This window comes from Podarcis gaigeae (assembly GCF_964106915.1).
Source record: "Podarcis gaigeae genome assembly, chromosome: 2".
In the NCBI taxonomy this organism is placed as follows: Eukaryota; Metazoa; Chordata; class Lepidosauria; order Squamata; family Lacertidae; genus Podarcis; species Podarcis gaigeae.
In genome coordinates, this window is record NC_139679.1 from 81,806,666 (window position 1) to 81,830,920 (window position 24,255).

A 24,255-nucleotide genomic window follows, 5' to 3' on the forward strand; every position below is an offset into this window, starting at 1 on the left:
TGTTGAAGAACAGAGTCAGAATGATTTAAATAAATGAATGAATCACCCAGTGGAACTGAGAGGCAGCGAGTTCAACACAGACAAAGCCAAAAGGTAGCACTTACTTACACAATGGATCTGGCTTAATGAAATCTACCACCGCAAGGTGCTGTGACAGACACTAGCTTAAATTCATTTATCAAAAGGGAGTAAACCACTCAATGGAGAGTAGCTCCATGTTGAAAACCAGTATACCTGAAAGTCAAGTGCTAATGCAAAAAGGGGTTGGCACTTGACATCATGTGTTACACTGAGAACTTTCCAAGTATCTGTGGCAAGCTACTACTGGAAGGAAGACTACAAGCCTAGTCTTAACCAACATTGAATTCTTAACCATCAAGAAGGGTTCTCCCAGTATTGTTGTTTGAAAAATGTCAGGAACAAACTAACCACAGGTACAATCACCATTAAGATGCACATCAATCCAATCCTTTCTAACCACACCAAGAAAGGAGATCATGTGCCAAAATATATAAACCCCTGTCCTCTCCCTTTCTTCAACCTTCCACATTTTTCAGCAAGGTGTTTCCCTCCAAGGCCGAGCCAGAACAAACCATTTGGCGTCTACTGAGTGAAATGTGGGCCGCCGGATTTATTAGCAGGCAATCCAGGCTGGTTTCAAGGAAAACGCAGGTCTGGGCAGTCGGCTGATATTAACACTTCCAACGAAACCTTGCATGTTGGAAGTTTTAAAAAGAAAACCCATTCACTCCAGCACATTCCGCCGCCAGACAGCCAGCTCCCCCCTCGGTCAAACCTTGAGGAAAGTCTTGAAGGAGGGGGGCAGACAGAGAACAATGCAGGACTCTGGCTTCCGTGCAGCGAGATTTGGCAGTCCCAAGCCAACTTGCACGGAAAGTTTTTCCCGAGGCGCAGGGAGATGAGAAGCACATGCAAGCAGGGAGCCTTGGAAAAGGGGTAAGAGAGAGAGATTTAGCAACTCGCTCCCCGAGTAGCAAAAGCTGCCACCCCAAGCTCACCTTCTGGCTCCATCTCCGTTTTCAGCCCCTCAGGAGACGCGCCTCGACAGCTTTGGACGGGCCCTGAGGCGCACGGCTGGGCTGCGCAACGGCGAAGGAGGCGCCCTCAGAAGGGGACGCGGGGAGCTGCTCGCCGTCTCCCCCGCGCGCGCTTTCTTTCCGGCGCCTGCATCTCGCCTTGTGGCACCGGCCGGGAGAAGGAGGAGGAGGAGGGCGGTGGCGGCGCGCGCCTCCCGACAGGGCTGCCCACCACCGCGGTCCCCACGGCTCTCGCCGCACACAGGCGCCCGCCTCGCCTTCCACACCCCCTTGCCGCCGCCGCGAGCCAGGCTCGTGCGCTGCCCCGGTTGGGGGCCGGCCGACGAAGGCGTGCGGGCCGGGCGGGGAGGAACGTGCCCAGCCTGCCAAGGCGCCAGGTGCAGCCGCAGCACAGAGGCTGGCGGGAGCGGGGAAAGGGGGTGGGCGCCTTTTGGGTTCAGGTTTCTTCCACTCCCCGCTCGCATCCCACAGCCGGGAAGAGCGAGAAGCCTCTTCTGGCCTCCTCGCTAAAATTCGGGGGGATTGTGGGTAAAAAGAAGGCCTGAGCTGCCTGGGGAGGGGAGGGGGGGGTCCCAACCTAGAGAAAAGTTTCGCCTTTGGTCTTTTGTTGGAGGGCAAAGAGTAGCCGCTCCGAAGCCTGGTACAGCAAAAGCAACAAGGGTCTTGTGGTAAGACTCTCTTGTTCTTTTAAGATAAAACAAGAAATATTCCTCAGTGTTCTGCACTCTTGGAGTAACCTGGGGGAGGGAGACTTACTGCCAGGTCTTCTGCCAAGATGCCTGCCTATGAGAGTTGAAGCAAAGTGATAACACCTGGCAAATATTTGAGGAATAGGTGCCCTGGGCAGAGCCAGACCAATCATTATTTTATATTGTTAACTTATTTACAGTGGTACCTCTGGATGCAAATGGGATCCGTTCCGGAGCCCTGTTCGCATCCAGAAGCGAACGCAACCCGCGGGTCGCAATTTGCTGCTTCCGCACATGCACATGACGTCCTTTTGACCATTTGCGCATGCGCGAGCGGCGAAACCCGGAAGTAACGCGCTCCGTTACTTCCAGGTTGCCACAGCGCGCAACCTGAAAATACTTATCCCGAAGCTACTTCAACCCGAGGTATGACTGTATTCGAATGTGCTCATCATTGTCTGCACAATCCCAGAACAAGAAGCACTAAAACAATGCACATTAGTTCATTTAAATCCAGCTTAATGTGTAAACAGTCAATGCCCTAACAACATAAATACATCAGCTGAGGAAGGGCGCCATTCGAATAAGCAGCACTGACTGAAGATTGAACTGGCCGTCACTTTCTGTAGGGATGCCATATTTCAAACAGTGAAAATCTGAGCAGAAAAGTTGTTGAGCTATTTTTATTGAACAACAGCACTGTTGGCATGGACTGCGTGCGATACATCCGATTTTTCCTGGACATTTTATCGATTTCCACCCAGACACTGCTGCTGACGTATGGGCAACCTTACCTTCTGAAATGAGGAGGCATCGGCCCAGGAGGTGCCCCGTGATATCTCTGTGACTTGGTGATGGTGCTGATGGGTACTAGATGCACCCTGAAAATTATTTCCCACTACCACTTTTAATTTCCTAGCTTTCAGTCACAGTATGTTAAGGTATGTATATACAACTGGCAGCAATGCAACTGCTAGCACATTTGCAAAACCAAGCAGTGTCCAGTATAATTACAAATTGAATGGGAGACTGTGTGTTGTGATTCTTGCATTGCAGTGGATTAGACTAGACACAGCTGTACAGCTGCAAATAAAACATTTTAAGTGTATTTTTCCCCAGTAGCGATGTATGGAAGTGAGAGCTGGACCATAAAGAAGGCTGATCGCCGAAGAATTGATGCTTTTGAATTATGGTGCTGGAGGAGACTCTTGAGAGTCCCATGGACTGCAAGAAGATCAAACCTCTCCATACTGAAGGAAATCAACCCTGAGTGCCCACTGGAAGGACAGATCGTGAAGCTGAGGCTCCAGTACTTTGGCCACCTCATAAGAAGAGAAGACTCCCTGGAGAAGACCCTGATGTTGGGAAAGATGGAGGGCACAAGGAGAAGGGGGCGACAGAGGACGAGATGGTTGGATAGTGTTTTCGAGGTTACCAGCATGAGTTTGACCAAACTGCGGGAGGCAGTTGGTGCCTGGCGTTCTCTGGTCCATGGGGTCACGAAGAGTCGGACACGACTAACCAACTAAACAACAACAACAACAACAAGTGTATTTTAAGTGCAATATACAATGTGACACTAGATGGCGATGGTAAGCTTTATGGAAAATTCAATGTATTTTTTAAAACACTTTTTAAAAAAAGCATTTTCAGAACTTTTTTTATATGTATGTAGATTCTACCTAGATGACCCTCAGGGTCCCTTCCAACTCTACAATTCTATTATTCGAACATGGATTTAAGTATGCTCCCCTAAAATAGTCCTGGCCATCACTTTGCTTCCTCAAATTGTCTTGCTCTGCATCCTAGTGTATATCTGTACAGTGGTACCTTGGGTTACATACGCTTCAGGTTACATACGCTTCAGGTTACAGACTCCGCTAATCCAGAAATAGTACCTCGGGTTAAGAACTTTGCTTCAGGATGAGAACAGAAATTGTGCTCCGGCGGCAGCAGGAGGCCCCATTAGCTAAAGTGGTGCTTCAGGTTAAGAACAGTTTCAGGTTAAGAACAGACCTCTGGAACGAATTAAGTACTTAACCTGAGGTACTACTGTACTAGAAAAGAAAGAGGGATATCTGATCCTAAGCAACGGGGTCACATCCGCACCATACATTTAAAGCACATGACTCCCTGCAAAGAATCCTGGGAACTGTAGTGAAGTGTTCTGGGAACTGTGGCTCTGTGAGAGGTAAACACAGTCCCCAGGATTCTTTGGGGGTAGCCAAGTGCTTTAAACGTACAGGTTGGATGTGACCCCATAGCACTTGAACTCACACTTGTATCACCTTTGACTCCCTTGTCATCCAAGCGTTCCGCCACCTCCCTCGCCAGTCTCTTGCTGCCTACTAATATAATTAAAGTGGGTTTTTTATGCTTATCTTTTTTGTTTTTAGCAATGCACTCCTATAATTTTTCTTATGCATTCCTTCTCGTCTGCTTGCATTCCTTTTGCCAAAGTTTGTCTTCTCTTTTGTTCTCATTTGGACAAGACTTTCTAAAGGGTGCCTTCTTGCCTCTAATAGGATGATAATGGAGAAACTCGTAGCAATTAATTAGATTAAAATTATGTGCCAGATTACAGAGAGACATGTTGGGTGGGATAAACACATGTGTTTGTTTGTTTGTTTGTTTGTTTGTTTAAAGCTTTTTTTTAAAACCCTGCTTCTTCGGCCAAAAAGGGTTGCAGTTCAGGTTACAAGACATAGGTTGTTACAAGCATAACAACGGGGGGGGGGGGGAGTCCTTTGAGGGAGCAGATAGTCAAGAGGCAGAGCTGGAGAACTAAAGATGACAAGAAAGTGAGGTTTGGGTCATAAGAGTAGTAAGGTGGTGTGGGGAGGACCAGAGCTTTGAAGGTAAGGACAAGGGATTTATGCTGGATCCAGGAGTGGACAGAAAGCTAGTGTTGGGATTTAAGGTTGGGTATCATGGGAACAGAGCAACGAGGAAGGTGCATTATTTTGCCATGATATCTGCTGTTTTTTTATGAGCAAATCCTTATACGGTGCTATTTTTCAAGAAAAAGTGGTGCCAGAACTCATTATGAACACCACCCTTGGTTTTTTTTACAATGGCAATAGGCACCCACCTGAGAGGAGGCAGAACTGAGTTCTGGCAAGTTCCGGCTGGGGGGGTGGAGCCCTGTGCTTATACATATGGGAATGACATAACAGCTTTGTAGGATCAGGCCAAAAGTGTATTTCCTGTGTTTGGTTTCTTGGAGAGGAGGAGGGGATGCTTATCAGTGTGGCCATACCATTAATTCTGGAAAGCCAGTGTGGAATTAAAACAAGGCTTATGTATCTCATTGATGAAAGAACATGGTTGATGATCTTTCAGTGCTTGTGGTTTCCTTTAAGCTGCCGCAGGAAACACTACAAAACCTGGGTGGGTAGGGGAGGAGGGGGAGGAGTTCAGCTCCAGTACTCCTTAACTAATGTGGTTTGAATTTTATTTGCCTCCCAAGGCAAATGTAAGGCTCATCTATTACTCATTGCTGCCATCTAATATTCTGCAGTAGAGTTGACATTACAAATCACATCAGAAAAGAGAACCTGCCAGAATGACTAAAAATTTAGGTTATACTTAATAAATTGTGTCTCTGGCAGCTAATGAAAATTCAAATAATCACGGAGAGGCAGTGTTATTACAATAGGAAAAAAGGACTTAAGCATTCATATACAACATCAACTATATATTTTATTAGTAAGCAGTGTCAAAATACCCTTTAGAAACTACACTTCATGGTACTTCCTGTGTATTAGGATTCCACATCTGTCATGTCGACCATTCTTTGGAGTATATTTCATGCAGGTAGGCGTTACAAGTTTCTGTTATGATTTTCCACTTCTTCAGCAATGATTTGACAAAACAGCTCAGTCCTAATCATGTTTTGTCACTGAGTTAAGTGAGACATTTCCTGGTACTTACCATCTCATAATTAGAGCTGGAGATAATAGAATCTGTGGTATGTGATACTTGATTTGAGGTTATCATTGTAAACGCAATTGTCAGAGCTGCCCTAGGTCCCAGCTCACAAAGGACCAACGCCAGTTCTCGTTATATACAAAAGTCTTTATTGTAGTTCAGTTTCGATTTCAAAGCCGCGGCGCGCAGCTCTACGTCTTGAACTCTAGACCGCTGAAGCTCCGTCTGAATCTCCTCCCCCCAGGCACCAGTTTAAGACTCTAGCCTTGCTCCACCTCTTCCTCTGCTCCTTCCTCCTCTGGGTCCGCCTGTCCGCTGGGGTCTTGTCCTTTCTGGACTCTTCTGACGCTGACTCCCCTGAGTCTTCCCCCTGCCTCCGGCGGGCTTTAGGACCTGGTTCCCCATCCGGGTTTTCTGCTGTGCCGCGCGCCTGTACATTTGAACTTGGCGCCCGCGCCCAGCCGGCAACCTTCCTCCTGACTGTTACACTGCTCCTTTCACTGCTTCCCCCTTCGGGGGGGCTAGCTGGGCCTGACCTCCCCTCCGTTCCCTCACTCTCCAACAGAGGCGTGGTCAGCCCTGACTCATCTTCTCCCCCCGCTGGAGGAGATGCTGGCCCTGAAGCATGAGACTCTTCCCCCCCACTACGCTCTGGTGGGGGAGCTGGCCCTGATCTCTCGCTGCTGCTTTGGGAGTTCCCGCTGGCCCCTTGCTTATGGTGCGTCCCCCCTGGGACCCCCCTTGCCCTGGCCATCGGCGCCCACTTCTGGGAATCTTCTGATTTGCTGGAGAAACTCATGGAATCTCTCGGGCCACTGTCATACTCCCCTACACTGCCTTCTGATTCTTCCCCTTCGCTCTCCATTCCCTCTCTCCCCTGTGCCTCTGCTCCTGAACCCCTGACAGCAATATTTCCAGTAAATGAGGATAGCTGCTTTAGTTCAAATTTTATTTTTCAGTCTCCGGTGCAAAATGAAATATTTTAACGTGGAGCTTTTCTTCATTGTCTCCTTACACCACAAGAGCAGCAACACACAAGGGGTAAGGAGGATCGGTTCAACTTGAATTTATATAATCATTCATTTTTGCTGACCATAATGCATTGATATTGATCCAGAAGGAAAACATTTTGTGCCCAGTTCTGTTCTTCCTGGTGGTGTGCTTTTCACATTACTGAAGATTCCCAAAATATGCTCATGATAAATAAATCTGTACATATAAATTCCTCTGCATTTTATGAGTCATCAGAGACTATAAACCACAACATCTGAAAGTAGATAGTTTCTCCTGACACAATTTTCATTTAAGAGATATGTGTTTCATTCACTGCTGTATGAGGTAATCCTTAGGGTGACCCTCATGTGCTTTTGCCATCATATGATACTCTACTGAATGTACAAAGTGCTTCCTTTGTGCAACAGCTCCCTATTTATAAATGGCAGGATTTTAAATTAGAGCCCACTTCCTTAAACAAGAATTTTTCTCATGAAGATGAATTAAAATTGTTGTACACTGAATATTTATGAACTTTGCTACTGAAGCTCTTTAGACTAAGATCCTATCACATGTAAACAAACAGCAAAGCAGTGGATTACAATTATGCCACAAATGGGAAGCACAGTTACACTTACACCCAACTCTGATGTTATTCTGGATGCAGAAAACCGAAATGTATACTAAGAAATGGCTTTCAGAGTGCAAGTTTATAATAACTCATTGTCAAGCAATCTATAGCTCAGGAAACAGATATGGCTGGGGCTAGAGGAATAGGCTGGAAAAAATACTACAGCAACTGCTTGCTATTAAGACTTCCTGGGTAAGAAGGAGATAAACACAGGTCCCCTGAATCAAGCAACACACACAGTTCTCTGCCCACAAAGCCGTCCTATTCATTCAAATGCAGAGAGATGGTTCACATGTCCACAATTCACACATACGTTTCGGCTACCTTTATTGGAATTCATGGAGCAGCTCACCTGTGCACAAGCTCCAAGGGTACATGAGCACATGCAACTAGATCAGTAGGGTGCACTTGTAGGAACTGCTGCCACAGTTCAAACATAATAGAAGGATAACAGGACAGTTAAGGCTCTGTTGCTGTGTGCAGCCTGATCCAATGAATGGCTTATTCTGATTCAGTCCCATTCAGTGCAGTGGGATTTCAGCCTAATAGGGATGTGTGTCCTTAGCACAAGTATTATGTCTTTACTTCAAACAGCAAGTGGCAACGTCTCAAAATTACCTAAACATTTTGATCTGTAAAGCACTCAAATGCTCTGGTTTGTTTGTAAAATATTATTGTTTTGTTTTTATTTTGTTTTCAGGAAACAGCTGACTTGAGCAGGTTTTTTGTGTTAATAATGTTGTTCTTTGCCATAAGTTAATACTTCTGATGATGCCCTTCACAAATAGCCCATTTCAAGGAATTTGCTCATGGCTCTTCTTGTGTATGCAACCGATTGTGTGTGTGTGTGTGTGTGTGTGTAAGGGTGTATACAATACTCAAAGAGAATAAAAGCTCCAAGCACTGTTTGAATCTCACAATGACTTCCTGAGGTAAATTAGGCAGAGAAAGCAGTCAATTAGCCTTAGGTCACATGGCAGGCTTCATATTTAAATTCAATAGTCTAGTCACTTCACACACTGTGGTCACACTGACATTGTTGCTGTTACTGCAAAACTCATTGCTGGATAGCAGGTTTTCAACCTTTTTGAGTCCACAGCTCCCTTGACCAACTACATTCTTTCTGCAGCATCCCTGTGAAGCTCAGGAACCTAGTTGTGTCACTCCTTGCCTGCAGAGCTGCTTTTCAAACACAGTCCGTTGTGGAGTGTTCCCTCAGCCTCTTCTCCTCTCCCCTGGGCAGCCACAGCTGCCACCCCTGGTCTCTGAGCTGCCCCCCCCTTGCCCAAAGAGAGGTGCCCCCTCACAATGCCCCACAGGGGCCTGGGAAGCACCCCCTGGCCAACCCCAGAGGCACCACTTGCCTGCAGAGCTTGTAGCTGGGGCTGCTGCAACAAACAGCTATGCAAGCCTTTGGGAGACAGAGACATGAGAGGGCATCAGAGAAGGGAGGGAAGGAAAGAGGGACAGAGGCCAGTGTTGCACCCCTGAACATCATTCAAGGCACCCCAGGGTGCCACAGCACACTGGTTGAAAACCACTGCTGTATAGTATCAGGCTTAGACCCATTAGGAGACCAGCAGGGGGAGTACTTTTCTTCCTTACTGGAGCACTCACAGCCAGGCTAGTGGCATACATTAGTAAGATTTATATCACTGGAATATGAACAGGGTGTTGCCTTTAGACATTATTCCTTAAAAGCATTGGGGTGTGCACCCATATATTTTTATTGATTATTTATTTCAACGAAGGAAGAAGGGAGTGGTGGTATGGGAAACAACAAGGCAAATAAATAAGGACAAGGAAGAGGCACAGAAGCAAAAAGTCAACATAACCTCAACAAAAGTGGTCAAGAATCCGAAAAAGATCTGTGCCAAGTTGACCAGAGCAGGACAGATCGGGATGGCCAAGGGCTGGGTGACTCCTCTTTCTCCTTGTCTGCACACCACACAAGCAGCCCCTCACTCCCATGGACCTCTCTGCAAAAGGTGGCCAGCAAAGCTCCAGTGGAGACAGAGTCACGAGACAGTGACAGGCACAGGCAGAAGAAAAAGGCTGGAATGAATCCTGCAGAGGAGGAACTTCCTCTTCCTCCATTATTGCTGCTTCTGGAGACAATCACCAGAGACAGATGCAGGCAGAAGCTGCAGATCTGTTCCAGCCTTTTTATTTTTCCTGCAACCCTCTGCTTCCCTTAATCCCCCCTCCCCCTTAAACAAAGGGGGGGTCTGCCTGAGCATTAGAGTGTGGCTGACACACCTCATGCGCACATCTATGCTTCAGAGTAATGTATGACTATACAATAAAGAACATACAGGGTGTGCCAGAAGGCCTCAGACAAGTGCTGTCCAGGCCTCCCCAGAGGAGGGGAACTTTCCCTGCTACTCTGAGCAGCTTGCAGTCTTGCTGGCAAGTCTTGCACATGTTGGTGGGGTGTGAGATTGCTCCCTAACTCTAGAATTCCCTCTCTTTAGAGGCATGCATGGAGAAATTGTTGTTGTCCTCCACTACTCACCTCTCCAGCAACCACCAGGAAAGTTATCTTCCTCTGATGTTAATATATAGGCAGATGGATACAGGACAATGCATTCTCTAAGATATCAGGCTTTCTCAAAAATGGCATGAGAGACCTCTTTGTCATGAAAATACTCTTGTTTACTGCACTTCTGTTGTTAACAAACCACTTTGACATTTATTTGTTTAAGCACACCTAGACAATGCTAACCATTCTTGTATATGCAGTCCTTGCTGTCTCCTCCACCCTCTTATTTACCATCAAAGCAAATATTTGATCATCTATCACATCTGCTGCCTCTGCTCTTCAGAGTGACAGTGGCGAGCCAAGCAATTGGCTGCTTCAAGGCCAAAGGCAGGTGGTCACACAAATATAATTTAGATTAGAGTGATGACCAATATAGATGGCAGCTGGTGATGCCTTCCTGCTGAACTACTGAGATCAAGAGAAAAATACAGATGAGGTCTCCTCATCCTTGCCATTATGCACAGCACTAGCTCACACATTATGATGCTATAATTTCATGCTGATAACCATCCCTCATCGCTGAAATAACAGTAATAACAGTACAACCCTAAGCATTCTGACTGAGCCTCTCAGGCTTGCCAATCAGAAAGTTGGTGATTCAAATCCCTGTGACAGGGTGCTCTGTCCCAGCTCCTGCCAACCTAGCAGTTCGAAAGCACACCTGTGTGAGTAGATAAATAGGTACCACTGTGGCGGGAATGTAAATGGCATTTCTGTGCGCTCTGGTTTCTGTCACAGTGTTCTGTTGCACCAGAAGCGGTTTAGTCATGCTGGCCACATGACATGGAAAGCTGTCTGTGGACAAACGTAGTCTCCCTCGGCCTGAAAGCAAAATGAGCACCACAACCCCACAGTCGCCTTTGACTAGACCTAACCATCCAGGGAGGGACGCGGGTGGCGCTGTGGGTAAAACCTCAGCGCCTAGGGCTTGCCGATCGCATGGTCGGCAGTTCGAATCCCCGCAGCGGGGTGAGCTCCCGTCTTTCGGTCCCAGCTCCTGCCCACCTAGCAGTTCGAAAGCACTCCTAAGTGCAAGTAGATAAATAGGTACCGCTTTATAGCGGGAAGGTAAATGGCGTTTCCGTGTGCTGCGCTGGTGCTGGCTCGCCAGAGCAGCTTCGTCACGCTGGCCACGTGACCCAGAAGTGTCTCCGGACAGCGCTGGCCCCTCTTAAGTGATATGGCGCACAACCCTAGAGTCGGACACGACTGGCCCGTACGGGCAGGGGTACCTTTACCTTTACCTTTTTAACCATCCAGGGGTCCTTTAGCTTTAGCTTTTTTACACTCTAGTAAAAATGTTTAGGTTTCAGTGTAAACATCTTTAAAAAAAACACAACTGTGGTCAGTAGCTTGTTTTTCTGGATGGCTATTATGGGAGGACAGAGTTCATAGACTTGCATCGAGTTCTGTTAGTATAGCTGCCAATTTCTTTTCTTTTCTTTAACTCCAGGTAACAGGGAAGGAGGCAAAGCTTCTCATATGGTCAGATTTGGCCTGGGACCTCCAGTTGATGATCCCTCCCTTAAATATTGTATACAAGGTATAAAGGATTTATGAGGTGAGCCCACACTGTAGCAATGAAGAACTTTGTACAGGCCTTCTGTTTGTTTGCTGTATCGAATTAACATATTTAAATAAAATAAGAAAAGTTGGGCAGATGAAGCAGAGTTCCTTTGTAGGCTTACCACTGGAAAGCAGAAGCTTTGAAGCCCAGCTCTAGTTCATCAGCTGATTCTCCACACCCAGGAGGCAAGCAACACACATGCACGATATCCAGAGATTTTATATAATTTAATAAAGGCATAAATGATGCCAGATACAGTATTTGTTAGCTTGCCAATATTTATAGCAACTCACAGAAGCAGGGTAACTACTGTAGGCCACAGAAAATACATACAGTGGTACCTCGGGTTAAGTACTTAATTCGTTCCGGAGGTCCGTTCTTAACCTGAAACTGTTCTTAACCTGAAGTACCACTTTAGCTAATGGGGCCTCCTACTGCCGCCGCACCGCTGGAGCACGATTTCTGTTCTCATCCTGAAGCAAAGTTCTTAACCTGAGGTACTATTTCTGGGATAGCAGAGTCTGTAACCTGAAGGGTATGTAACCTGAAGCGTAGGTACCCCGAGGTACCACTCTACTTTCTTCCTTAGATTGTACCCTCTAAATACATTGGGGAATAATATCCAATATCACCTAAATGGATTTCTGCTTATGCAGCAAGACTTCTCCTCCTTCTCTTCCCCCAAGCACCTTCCCAAGACACACACACAAACACACACCAGTCTCTTTCAGAGGCTCCTCTCATCTCCAGAGAATTCCGCTGGCTAACAGCTAGTGAACATTACACAAAAGCAAGTTTAAATTGAAAACAACACATGAAGAGCTGTGGCCCAGAACTTCAATAATACATTGTGGAACCAACATATATTTGTCTGATGCATGCAAGGGTCCATGCTTGGAAAAAATGCCTCACCCTTTAAAAACCAAAATCCCAGGTTATTACCAGTTTAAGAAAGATGTGTATCTCAGAAGATTGCATGGTCCTATTGAAAAAAACCATACACAAATAACAACTTTTTTTTTTTTGCAAAGGAAACATTTCTTCTGAGACACAGTGAAGGATGAGGGTGCAGTGAAGAGTCAAATGTCCCAAATAGAAGGGAATTTAACACAGCTGCTTACATCTCCATCTACTTGCATTGATTGTTGTAAGACAATTTTGTGCAGTGCTACCATCTAGTGGTCCCTTTGTAGCATGTCTTCTAATTATTTTTAATTCTTTAATTCATTGCGTAGGAATGTTTCCTTGAGTTTCTCGCTAGTATTAAAAAGTACCTAGCAGTTTCTGCATGGAAGAGAGCCATCCACAGTTAAGTAGCTGTTTGCCACCTTCTTTCCAATAGTAATCCTGTGCCATTAAACCATAGCAGCAGGAGGCCATAACCTAACCAGGGCAGCTTTTCTCAATACAGGCAGGGCTGCAGTGGAGAAAAAGGACAAACCAGGTCCTGAAGTCTTGCTAAGTAAAAGTGTTATTACTTACTTGCATTAGCAACACCAGCACTCAAGGTATTGTGTGCTGCTGAGCTCAGTTGTTGCATTTTGGCCCTTCCTTGGTTCTGAATGATCCCCCTCATTTGCAACTAAAATCTGTATTATGCCTGCTTCCAGATTGGTACCACACTCCTGGCTGGCACGTAATTCAGATATTATTTTTGTTCTTTGCCCCCTGATACAGGGAGGTGTGTTCCTTGATAACCTTGCTTCCATGGCAAGTGTTCTGTGTGTTGTCCTCAACTCTCGGTCCTGTTCTTCCCCCTCCAGCCACATGGTGCTACTATTGATGTTCTAGTCCCTGTTCTGTTGGGTTCTATGTGTTCCTTCCCAGGAGTTAAGATCTGTGGGTGAAGTCCCTTCTTACTCAGGGACTTGTCAGCAACTGTTCTCAGCTGCAGCACTTCTGCCCTCTTGTCCCCTCTGTTGATAATTAGACACCAGGTCCAAGTATGGCTCATTACTTAAGCTTTTGAAGCCTAACTTTGAGATATCACTGCCACACAACTTAAAAGTTGGGTATATGGAGTTCATGTATTTTCCCCTGTTTTTATTGTATATGGTCATTTAATCAGTAGCTACTTTGAGATCTTTAGAATAAATACATTTAGAAACAGAAGAAAGGAACTCCCCGCTAAATGCTACATCATAACAATCCTGAATTCAAAGGCCAAATATTTGTCATCCATGTACTCAGTATGCTTTGTAAAAGAGAGAGTAAAGCAGAGAAAAGCTACTTGAGAATAATTGTCCAAGGGCAGTGATCAGAAAAGCACACCTCCTGGTAGTCTATTTATAATTGCATTCAGATCCCCTACCTGCACTAGATGTTAGGCAAGCACAAACGTTGACTGGGTTTAGGTGCTTGATGAAGAACTGGGCTGCAATCTGACTAACCTCTGAGTAGACATGGTGAATATTGTAGTGTTCTGTGTTTTCTAAGCATTCGCTGCTCTAATTACCTAGCTCACAGTATTTTAATTTTGTTACTGTGGATTTTCTGGTGCGGTGGGTGTGTTCTTGTACAGCATGGTTCTTATTTAATTGTTGTAAACCACCTGGAGTTTTCCATGGAGGAGGATATATAAATATTTTTTTTTAAAAAATGAAATAAAAACAGTCCCAAGTTTGATAAGAGCAGCTCTTTTTCATCTGCAGGTGTGGCAGTGGATGTGCTGTACTGTTGTCTTGCCTCGGTAATGTACTGGATGAGAGGGAACAAACTGAATCCAGGTAAGATTGAGGTACTGTTAGTAGGTGTTTCCCTAGACTGGATGGGTGGCAGGTTGCCTGCTCTTGAGGGGTTCCACTCACTCAGAAGGAGTGGGTACATAGCTCAAGGGTACTTCTGTATCCTCTGCTGTTGTTTGAGGCTCAGGTGGCTTCGGTGGCGCAGAGTGCCTTCCATCAGTTTCAGCTGGTGGCTCAGCTACACCCCTATCTGGACAGACATAGTTTAACTTCTGTCATCTATGCTCTGGTAACCTCTAGGTTAGATTACAGCAACATGTTATACATTGGGCATCCTCTGAAGATGATTCAGAAACCTTAGCTAGTGCAGAATTCAGTGGCTAGGTTGTTCATCAGGGCAAGGCGGTATGAGCATATTACAGGGATCCTGGCCCAACTGCACTGGCTTTCAATTAGTTTCCAGGCTCAATTCAAAGTGAGGTTTTGACCTATAAAGCCTTAAATGGTTTAGGACCACAATTCCTCAAGGACCATCTCTTCCCATATGAACCGACTTGGACCCTCCACTGTGAGAGGTCTGGAGGGTGGCAACATGAGAACAGGCCTTTTCTGTGGTGGCTTCCCACTTGTAATTTCTCTCCACAGAGAGGTTCACCAGTGCCTTCATTACATATCTTTAGGTGCCAGGTGAAAATGTTTTTCTTAAACCAGGACTTTGGCTGATCAACATTCTATGCCCTTTTAAATGTGTTTGTGGGATGGGGGTTATTGGTTTTTTCTTGTTTTATTATGTATTTTCAGTTCTATGTTATGAACCACCCCCTGATCTTCAGATGAAGGGCAGTATACAAAATAATCAGTCAGTCATAATAATAATAATAGTCCTTTTATTCCCACTTACTCAAATATGAGTCTAGGCTGGGAAACAATGGTGTGAGCTTCACTACTAAACTTTGTTTTACTGAGCTGTTTTTTATTCTTATATTATTTTGTTGTTGCTTTGTTTTTGAACAGCCTTTGTACTTTTCAAAATGAAAAGTGCTATATACATGGTTTTAACAAATAGTCAATCAACAGGGAATTTAATTTTTTAGCATCCATACCCAATAGTGAATCAAATAGAGGAAGCTGACTCCCGTGTTTATGGCCCCCTGTATAAAATGAAAAACATGTACGGTAATTCATTCACAGAGACACTCGCTCCACTTTTCACCTAAAAATATCTTAGAAAAAGCAAGCCAGATGTGACATCTGAGTAAGAAGCAAACAAGATACACAGGAAGGAAAACCTAGAGGAGAAAGAGGCTCCAGGTATCACATTCCCTGTATAGATAGCCCTGCTGTCATTGGTTGTGATAAATAGCAGTTGCAGAAAGAGGAGACATCAGGAAGTGGTTCTGTCAAACTGCCCAGAATAGCCAATAAATTTGCAGAAGGTGATAATGACACTTGTCTAGGCTAACAGGAATTGCTGCAATGCTAGTGCTGGTAGGTTTATGACACAAGGACATTGAGGGATAATAATGCACTCTGTGCAGTATGGAGGACATACATGCGGATGCAAAATTATTTTTGAAGATTTAGTTGTGAAGGTTCTGTTTTCCTGTTTATAAATTTTATACAACCTGAGGTGCCTTTTTCTTTTGAGGAGAGAAAAACACAATTAATCTCTTTGATGAATAAGCATATCTGTCAATATGATTTAAAAACAAAATAAATAACCTTGGGTGAAGATGTCTTACAACCATATAATTTGTTTATTGCATTTTGTAATTACTACTGGCAGTGGCTCTGGCTTGGCTCTTTTCCAGCTCTGTAACCTGGGGTCTTCTGACTTTCAGCGATGGGACACATTCCTTCTGGGGAACTAGAAGCCATGTGGACCACATGTCAACAGTGAGCAGGAACCAAAGGCAAAGGTGAGCAGGGAGGCAGCTCTTACTATTGTACAACAGGCTACAGTCCAGCTAGCTGTGTCTTCTTCTACCCAGGCAAACAAGAGGCATTAGCTTAGTTCAAGGACCAGGTAAAAGCATTGGATAGGGAATAGAGCAGCACCAGGAAGGCGAGTGGTCTGAGAGGTACACAACATGGCTAGCCCTGAGGACCAGAGGGGCCTGCTCAGGCTCCATCCAGTCCCAGGCCTGAGGTTCTCCCACTACTGCTTTAGCTGGAGATGACAGGAAGTGAACCCAACACCATTGCAATGCAAGGTATGTGCTCTGTCTCCAAGCCATGGACTCTCAACCTGCAGCCCAGCTGAAACAATTGTTTTATGTGGCTTCAGCGCTTTTTAGATGGAGCTCACCAGAACTCAGTTCCGGCACTTCTCAGGTGGGCACCATTGCCATTCAAGGGAGTTCATGGTGAGTTCCAGCACCTTTTCCTTAAAAAAAGCAGCACTGGGTAGCTTAATTTTTGCAAGCCAGACTCCAAAGCCGCAGACCCTATTTTTAGAAAGCCCACCCCACAATCTGCAATATCTCCAAATTTATGATCTTCTTTACAGTATATGGTTGTTGTGAGAACTGCAGATAGCAAAATGTGAAGCACTCTACAATGCCAGATAAAATACCCTAGTAATAGGGATTTATGTAGAATTAGAAGTAAAAGAAAATGGAGTGCCAAGATTTCAGATGAAACAAGAGCAGGGGGGAATCACTCTCAAATCGTGTGGCAGTTTTAAAACATCCCAAAGGATGAATCTTTGTCTGTCAGTCCATTTTGTTGGTTTCTGCTTCCTTCACTGAGCAGCGAAAATGCTTGTCACAAGACAATGTTTACATTCCACAGTCAGTTGCTGTTGGGTTTTCCCACGGGAAAGGGAGACTGGATGTGACATACACAGGTTTCCTGTTTTTCACTGTTCTTTGCAGTTCAGTGTGGTTGTTCTCTCCGTGCTTTAGAGGAGAGAGGATGCTTTCTCTGCTCCGGCAGAGGCAAGATGTTTTTCTGTAATCTACCAGCTTTGAAGTGTAAATAAAGCAATATAGAGTATGTGGCACGTACTCCTCATCCTTCCGCTGTGCACGGGACTCTGCTACAATATCAACATACATGGTTATGGGCTCCAGAAGTCGAATCGGAGTGCCGGCAAAGGATCGGAATGCAGAGGGACAGATAGAACGGTATCTGCTCTGCGCGTCAAGATGATTGATGAGGTATGTGCTACTGCTCCGGGCAGCCTGCCAGCTTCTAATTAATGGCTTTATGGCTGGACTTTGAACTTTTAAGGCCGTTTTGCCATGGCACAGGCAAAGGCTCAAAGGAACAATTTCCTATGCTGGGGAAATCGAAAGTAACTTTTAAAAGTGCTTTTGGAATAAAGCAGCTGCAGCAGTGACGCAGCATGAATTTAAGGCAGCAGAGAGAAAGCACTTTTGAACTTGCCTTTGGAATGAGGGTTGAAGCAGCTGCAATTAAGCAGAGTGGCACAGGCTCACAGGCAGAGGCTGTTTTGAACTTGCTTTTGGAATGAAGCAGCACAGACACAGCTTGTATAAAGCAGCCTGATTTAAAGCAGCAGAGATGACGCAGAAGGCTAATGCCAGAGTCATGATGGCTAGCTGCAGAAGGCTGGCTGAGGCAAGTGGGGAATTTGATGCCAATCAGCCACATGCTCAACTCACAGTAGCCTGTGATACTGCCGTGATTCAGAATGAAGCAGACCGCCGGGGTGCTAGCTGCATGGGCAAAGGGGAGACTTCACAGACGTCATCCCAGAGTGCAGTGGAACCACCAGATGGCGCCAAAGCTTTGAAGCCAGTGAAATGCTACTCGTGTGGACGTCTAGACCATATGAAGAGGGAATGCAGATATCCCAGGGCCAAGACAGAGCAGCGCAGCGAAAGCTCATCACGTGGAAAAGGCCGAGGCAAAGGCAAAGGTCCGGTGTCCAGGACAACGCAGCACAAGGCAATGGTCTCACGCTTCACTCCAAAGGTTGCAGAGGTCCAGAAGACATCTAGATCTTTCTTCGTTGTTGATTCAGCGGCGACCCACCACATGTGCAACGATAAGTGACTGTTCGTGTCTTTTACACCGCAGGAAGGTGCGATTCACCAGGCGGATGACCACACAATCCCCAGTAAAGGCTACGGAACTGTTGTTCTTCACAGTTTGGACTTATCGATACAGGATGTGCTTTATGTGCCAGATGCCAAACATAATCTGCTCAGCGTTGGACAGCTGAATGAGCGGAAAATTGACGTTTCCTTTAAGAACAAAAGGTGCATCATCACAAAGAAAAATGATTATGTATTGCATGCTGAATATGTTGATCGTTTGTATGTTTTGTATTTTGATGATGTTGTGCAGGATGACACTTGTTGCATTGCAGGTACTAACAAAAGTTTGCATGCAGAATGTATTCATGATTTTCATCGAAAATTTGGTCATTTGCATTTTGAGGCAGTATCTAAAATGCCTGCCTTGGTTGAAGGTATGACTATTAAACCCTGCAAGTACCACATGAAGTGCAAGGCATGCGCAGCAAACAAGGTGAAAATGGCTGCGAAAGGTAAGGTGTCTAGTAGGCAAGCTACAGAACCATACCAGGTTGTTCATGCTGATTTGGTTGGACCACTAGCGCCCTCTTTGGGTGGAAACAGGTACTTCATGGTTCTCATTGATGCATTTTCCAGATATATTTATGTGTACAATCTCAAGCAGAAATCAGAGGCTTTTCCAAGGTTCAAGGAATTCTGTGCTTGGTTGGAAAATGTGCATGGTAAGAAGATAAAAATTCTTTTCACTGATCGCGGGGGAGAATTCACTTCTCAGCAGTTTGAAGCTTTTCTGACTGAGAAAGGAATTCAACACGATTTGTCTAGTCCTCGCTCGCCATGGCAGAATGGAATTTGCGAGAGGGCAAATCAGACATTGCTTCAAGGGTTAAAAACCTTGCTGCATGATGCCAATCTTCCAGAGAGTTATTGGGCCGAATCTCTCTCGTGTTTTGTTTACAGTTATAATCGCAGGTTATCTTCAGCGATTGGTTGTACCCCCTATGAGAAGATGTTTGGCAAGAAGCCATACATCAAACACATGAAAATTTTTGGTTCTGACATGTGGGTTCACTCACCACAAAGCTCCAAGTTAGACAAGCGTGGATTGCATGGCATCTTTCTAGGTTATCAGAAAGGGTCTTACAGAATAATGATGACTGACTCTAAGACAATTAAGCTCACAAGAAGTGTTGAGTACAATGCCAAGTGGGGGGAGAATGTGGGAATTTTCCAATGTTATCCTGATGACAGTGATGAGACTGAGGATAGTCAAAAGCAACCGCAACAACCCACACCCACTGATGAAGGTTCTGATTCTGAGTCTGAAGCTGAATCGGGTGATTCAGAGGATTTCAAGAGTGCGAAAGCCTCTATGCGACCCTCTGAAAGCTCTGATCAAGAGTTGGAGGAACCATTGTTCACAATAGGTCACTTTTCTCCTAAGAAGGAAGAGGAGAGTGTTGAGGACTTAAGGCTAATTCGCAGGTCACAGAGAGCAACAAAAGGCAGACCTCCGAAGAGATTTGCTGATGAGTTTGCTAAGATAGCAGTAACAGCTGTTAAAAGCTCCAAGAAGGTATTTGAACCTTCAAGTTTCCAAGAAATCCAGGATTTGGATTCAAAGGAAGCTGAGCCATGGTTAAATGCCATGAAGGCTGAGCTTGATTCCTTGGAAAGGAACAAAACATGGGACCTAGTTCCAGTAGTTCCAGGAATGAAACTGCTTGGAAGCAAATGGGTCTTCAAAGCGAAGACTGATCAAAATGGCAAGATAGACACAAAGCCAGATTGGTAGCCAGAGGTTTTGCACAGGTACCAGGTGAAGACTATCATGAGACCTACTCACCCACCGTGAGGTATGAGAGCATTAGGCTTATGCTCAAGCTAGCTGCAGAGGAGAATCTACACATTAGTCACCATGATGTGAATACAGCTTTTCTGTACGGATCTCTAGATGAATCACTTTATATGCTTCCACCTGATGGCGTACAGGTAAAACAGGGATATGTTTGTGCTCTGAAGAAGTCCCTTTATGGTCTCAAACAAAGTGCACGGTGTTGGCACACAAAACTCACTGAAGTATTGTTTTCTCTAGGTTTTAAGCAAGGGAAAGCTGATCCATGTGTATTTGTCAAAGAGGAGGGGCAAAAGAAACTGTATTGTTTGTTTTATGTTGATGATCTTTTATTCTTTTGGAAGGATGTCACAATGTACAATAACGCCCTAGCTCAACTGAAAGAGCACTTTGACATGAAAGATCTTGGTGAGGTAAACAACTACCTATCTCTGGAAATAGAGAGAGATCAAGATGGTAACATTCTAGTACACCAGTCACGGAAAATTGCTGATGTGTTAAGCAAACTAAACCTGATGGATGCTAACCCTGTAGACACACCGATGACAACAGGTTATCAGGTAGATGATGCTGAAGAAGCATTTTCTGACACTACACTGTACAGAAGTGTGCTAGGCAAGCTAAACTTCATTGCCAGATGTTCAAGACCTGACATTGCTGTTAGCTGTAATTTGCTAAGCAGACAAGTCAACAATCCTACTGTTAAGGATTGGAAAGCTCTGAAACGCATAGCGCGGTATTTGAAAGGCACTATGCATTACAGACTGAGATTTAACAATCAGAAGTCTGGTGGTCTTGAGATATTTGCAGATGCAAGTTTTGGAAGTGACACTACAGACAGGAAAAGTACGTCTGGAGTTTGCTATATGTACAATCAGGGTCTATTTGATTGGTCATGCAAGAAGCAAACAACAGTTAGCTTAAGTACTTGTGAAGCTGAACTGAATGCACTGTCTTATTCACTCAAAGATTGTGAATGGTTGTTACAATTGTGCAAAGACATGAAAATTCCTGTCAAATGTCCAATCCAGGTTTACCAGGACAACAAAGCATGTTTGGCTTTGCTGAATTCTGAAGGTTGTAAGCAAAGCACGAAGCACTTGCAATTGAAGTTGCAACATGCTAGGGAACGTATTCAGAAGGGACTCGTAACGGTGTCCTACATGCCAGGTAATGAAATTCCTGCTGATGTATTGTCCAAGATTGTATCAAGGGATCAACACTGTACCTATGTGCAGAAGTTGGGTTTGTACTGATATTGTACGAACACGCTGCCCAGTGATGTTCACAGAAAGGGGGAGGATGTTGGTTTCTGCTTCCTTCACTGAGCAGCGAAAGTGCTTGTCACAAGACAATGTTTACATTCCACAGTCAGTTGCTGTTGGGTTTTCCCACGGGAAAGGGAGACTGGATGTGACGTACACAGGTTTCCTGTTTTTCACTGTTCTTTGCAGTTCAGTGTGGTTGTTCTCTCCGTGCTTTAGAGGAGAGAGGATGCTTTCTCTGCTCCGGCAGAGGCAAGATGTTTTTCTGTAATCTACCAGCTTTGAAGTGTAAATAAAGCAATATAGAGTATGTGGCACGTACTCCTCATCCTTCCGCTGTGCACGGGACTCTGCTACAATATCAACACATTTTGCCCCTGCCTTTTAACACATTTTTTAAGTCTATCTCCACTGGACCACTACATTTGGCTTTGGAAAGGATTATGGTGGTGGTCTGATTATAGTGCTGGATAGCCCAATTCCGCCATATTTAATTGAAAATAAGAACTGTCTTAACAGCAGATTGCTAGTTCCGCTATCTGTGTTGGACAGGTTGAGAACTATCCTTCAAGGACAACGTAGTCACAGCATATCTAAGAAAAGACAATAAACAAGACAGTGTGGCTGCAAAACATGGCGTCATACTGCCTATTTTTACTCCTCTTATCTCATGAAGCTTCAAAGCAGCTTATAATAAATAATACAGTGAAAATGTTTCTGACATAAATGAACACGCAAAGGTGGCCGTCTTCCACTTGATGTGTTTTCTTTCTCCTTTTTATTGGTTTCCTCCTTCAGCGACAGGGCTGTTAACTTGGTTTGCTGCTCTGAAGAACTGCCCTCTCACCTGTCTATCAGTCACTTCAGACAGAAATGGTGTTCCATATTTGGAGATATTTGAAAATGAGTGTTGGAAGGCTGCACAAGTGGAAGGGAGGCTGAAACCCTCTGCATTCTTTGCCAGCTTCAGATTGTTCTCCACCCTCCACACTAAGAAGTTCTAATATTAACTGTGCATCTAATTTAATATCTATGCCTAATATTATGTGCAAATGTACTAGGGAAATAGTACAGGACTGGTTGCAGATTGTAGATACAAAGCAATGAAGGTTGCCCAGTATGTTCAAAGGATGTGCTAAACTAGAACTTTGTGGCACAGCCCAACCTATGGCTTTTATCACTTTTGTGATGTCATGGTAGCTGGGTGGTCATGGTAGCTGGGTGCATTGTTTCTGGGTAGAAATGTTGCCCATGAGTGCTGGTTCCTTTATAATATCTAGGTAGTGTTCTACTTACTGCCAAAATGAATTCACTTTTTACACCCTCCTAGGCAAGAGAATGCATCACTGCTGCTATCTCCCTTTCAAGAGTCAGGAACGTGGGCGACAGAAAATCCATATTCTTCCACAAGAATATGGCATGCCAGGAAAGCAAATAATTCCAGCATTCCCTGAAGTTAACAAAACAGTGATGGAATTCAGCAGCTCAACAGATCAGTCACCTAGTTCTTTTAAACTCAGTCTTGCTCTCATAACAAATGTCTACACTATAATTTTTTTGTCTGTGAAGAGCGTCACTATAGGCAGGCAACAAGCACTCAGCATTAAATTGTTGATTGTTCATGACAGGTGGGAGTAAGCATTAGGTTAATAGAAGGTTCCTTGCCCTGAGATTAAGCAGAGCAACATCTGTCAGGCGGAAGTTCTACCCTTTGCAAAGATGCAAGCTTGTAAGCCCTTGTTGAACAACAATAATCAGACCTGCATCTAAAATCAAACCCTTAATAGTGTTATTACTGATGATACCCTTCCTTTTGCTTCATGTAAACCTGAAGCACCCAATTCAACATAAGAAAGGGAAAGAGAAAATGTGTGCCAAGATAAATAGGTATTGTTTTTGATGTGGACTAAATGTTTCTCCAAATGAACTATTTTATTAACAGATGGATTGATTTAGATTTGCTATCACGGCTGCTGGAATAAATCCATACAACCTTTTCTGTTCCATATCCAAAAGCAGAAAGGCTTGTTTTTTTTATACAAGTTATATTGGACCAACAATAAAGATCTGTTATCAAGAAGCTTGGTTCAGCCGATACTTTCTACACGCTCCCAAACTATGTGTGCGGTTTGCTTTTGCTCTGAGTAATGAGAGTTTCATTGTGGTAGCAGGGGCATCTCAGAAGTGCAAGCCACAGGTAATCCAAACATGTGCCACCCACAGACAGGAGACTCTACTTACCTAGTTGATTCCTGGAACCAATTACCATATCTCATGCAAGTATTGCCTATCATTTGGCCATGAATAATCTCGGTTGAATGAATGGATACCAGCCAACAAGCATATCCTGCTTTGAGTAAACAAAATTTGACATGTTCTGAAGAGTTTCAAGCTCCTCCCCTTTCAACAGGTGTGGCTATTGCTGGCTCTCCAGAGCAAGTACACCAATATTGGTTCTCTGTTCGATCATTGCTGAGCACGGTACTTGAAGGAAATGTCATTCTGTCGGTAGCATGCAATCATCTTCATTAAAGATCCCAAGAGCAGCATGGAGCCCACTTCAAGAATCATTGGTGTGCACAGAGCTAGCCCTATGATGAGGCAGAGTGAGCCAACTGCCTCAGGCGGCAGATGATGAGGTGTGGGGAGTGGCCGGAGCTGTGAGTGCCATGTTGCCTGTGTTGTACCCCCTATGCTAGCCTGCTGCCCTCAAGTGCAGTGGAAAACACTGGCCTTTCACCAGTACTGGAATAAAGCTCAACTGTCAGTCCAATTGGTTTCTGTATGTGCCTTGCGGGGGCACCATCTTGTCCTTCGCTTCAGGCCTCAAAATGTCTTGTGCCAGTCCTGGATGTACATCTAAAAGCAGGATGGAAGCCATTCTAAGTCTTGTTAATTTCAATGGGAGTGTTATACACACACGTTTCAACCTCTCCCATTGAAATAAAAGGGATTCAAAAGTGATTAACTTTGACTGACTCATGCCTACATGTGTCAGGACTTCGTACATTAATACTGTTAATAGGTCTAGAAA

At 44.7% G+C, this 24,255-nt stretch overlaps 1 protein-coding gene and 1 long non-coding RNA gene across 3 annotated transcripts in view; one reads left to right on the plus strand and one right to left on the minus strand.

Moving 5' to 3' along the window:
• FGD3 (FYVE, RhoGEF and PH domain containing 3) overlaps positions 1-1,361 on the minus strand; it is a 99,839-nt gene extending 98,478 nt beyond the window's left edge. Inside the window, exon 1 of the mRNA XM_083727020.1 lies at positions 1,020-1,361. Coding sequence (XP_083583146.1) covers positions 1,020-1,032 — 13 coding nt within the window. The 5' untranslated portion in view covers positions 1,033-1,361. The remainder of the gene's footprint in view (positions 1-1,019) is intronic.
• Positions 1,362-1,420: 59 nt separating this feature from the next.
• LOC310838991 lies at positions 1,421-23,301 on the plus strand. 2 transcript variants are annotated; one of them, XR_014561273.1, is made up of 7 exons: positions 1,958-2,173; positions 6,637-6,718; positions 11,297-11,404; positions 12,442-12,557; positions 14,062-14,136; positions 15,881-16,013; positions 22,020-23,301. It is a non-coding gene; the product is annotated as an uncharacterized lncRNA (long non-coding RNA). The 2 variants fall into 2 exon arrangements; XR_014561272.1 differs by lacking the exons at positions 1,958-2,173; positions 6,637-6,718 and adding an exon at positions 1,421-1,435.
• Positions 23,302-24,255: the final 954 nt, after the last annotated feature.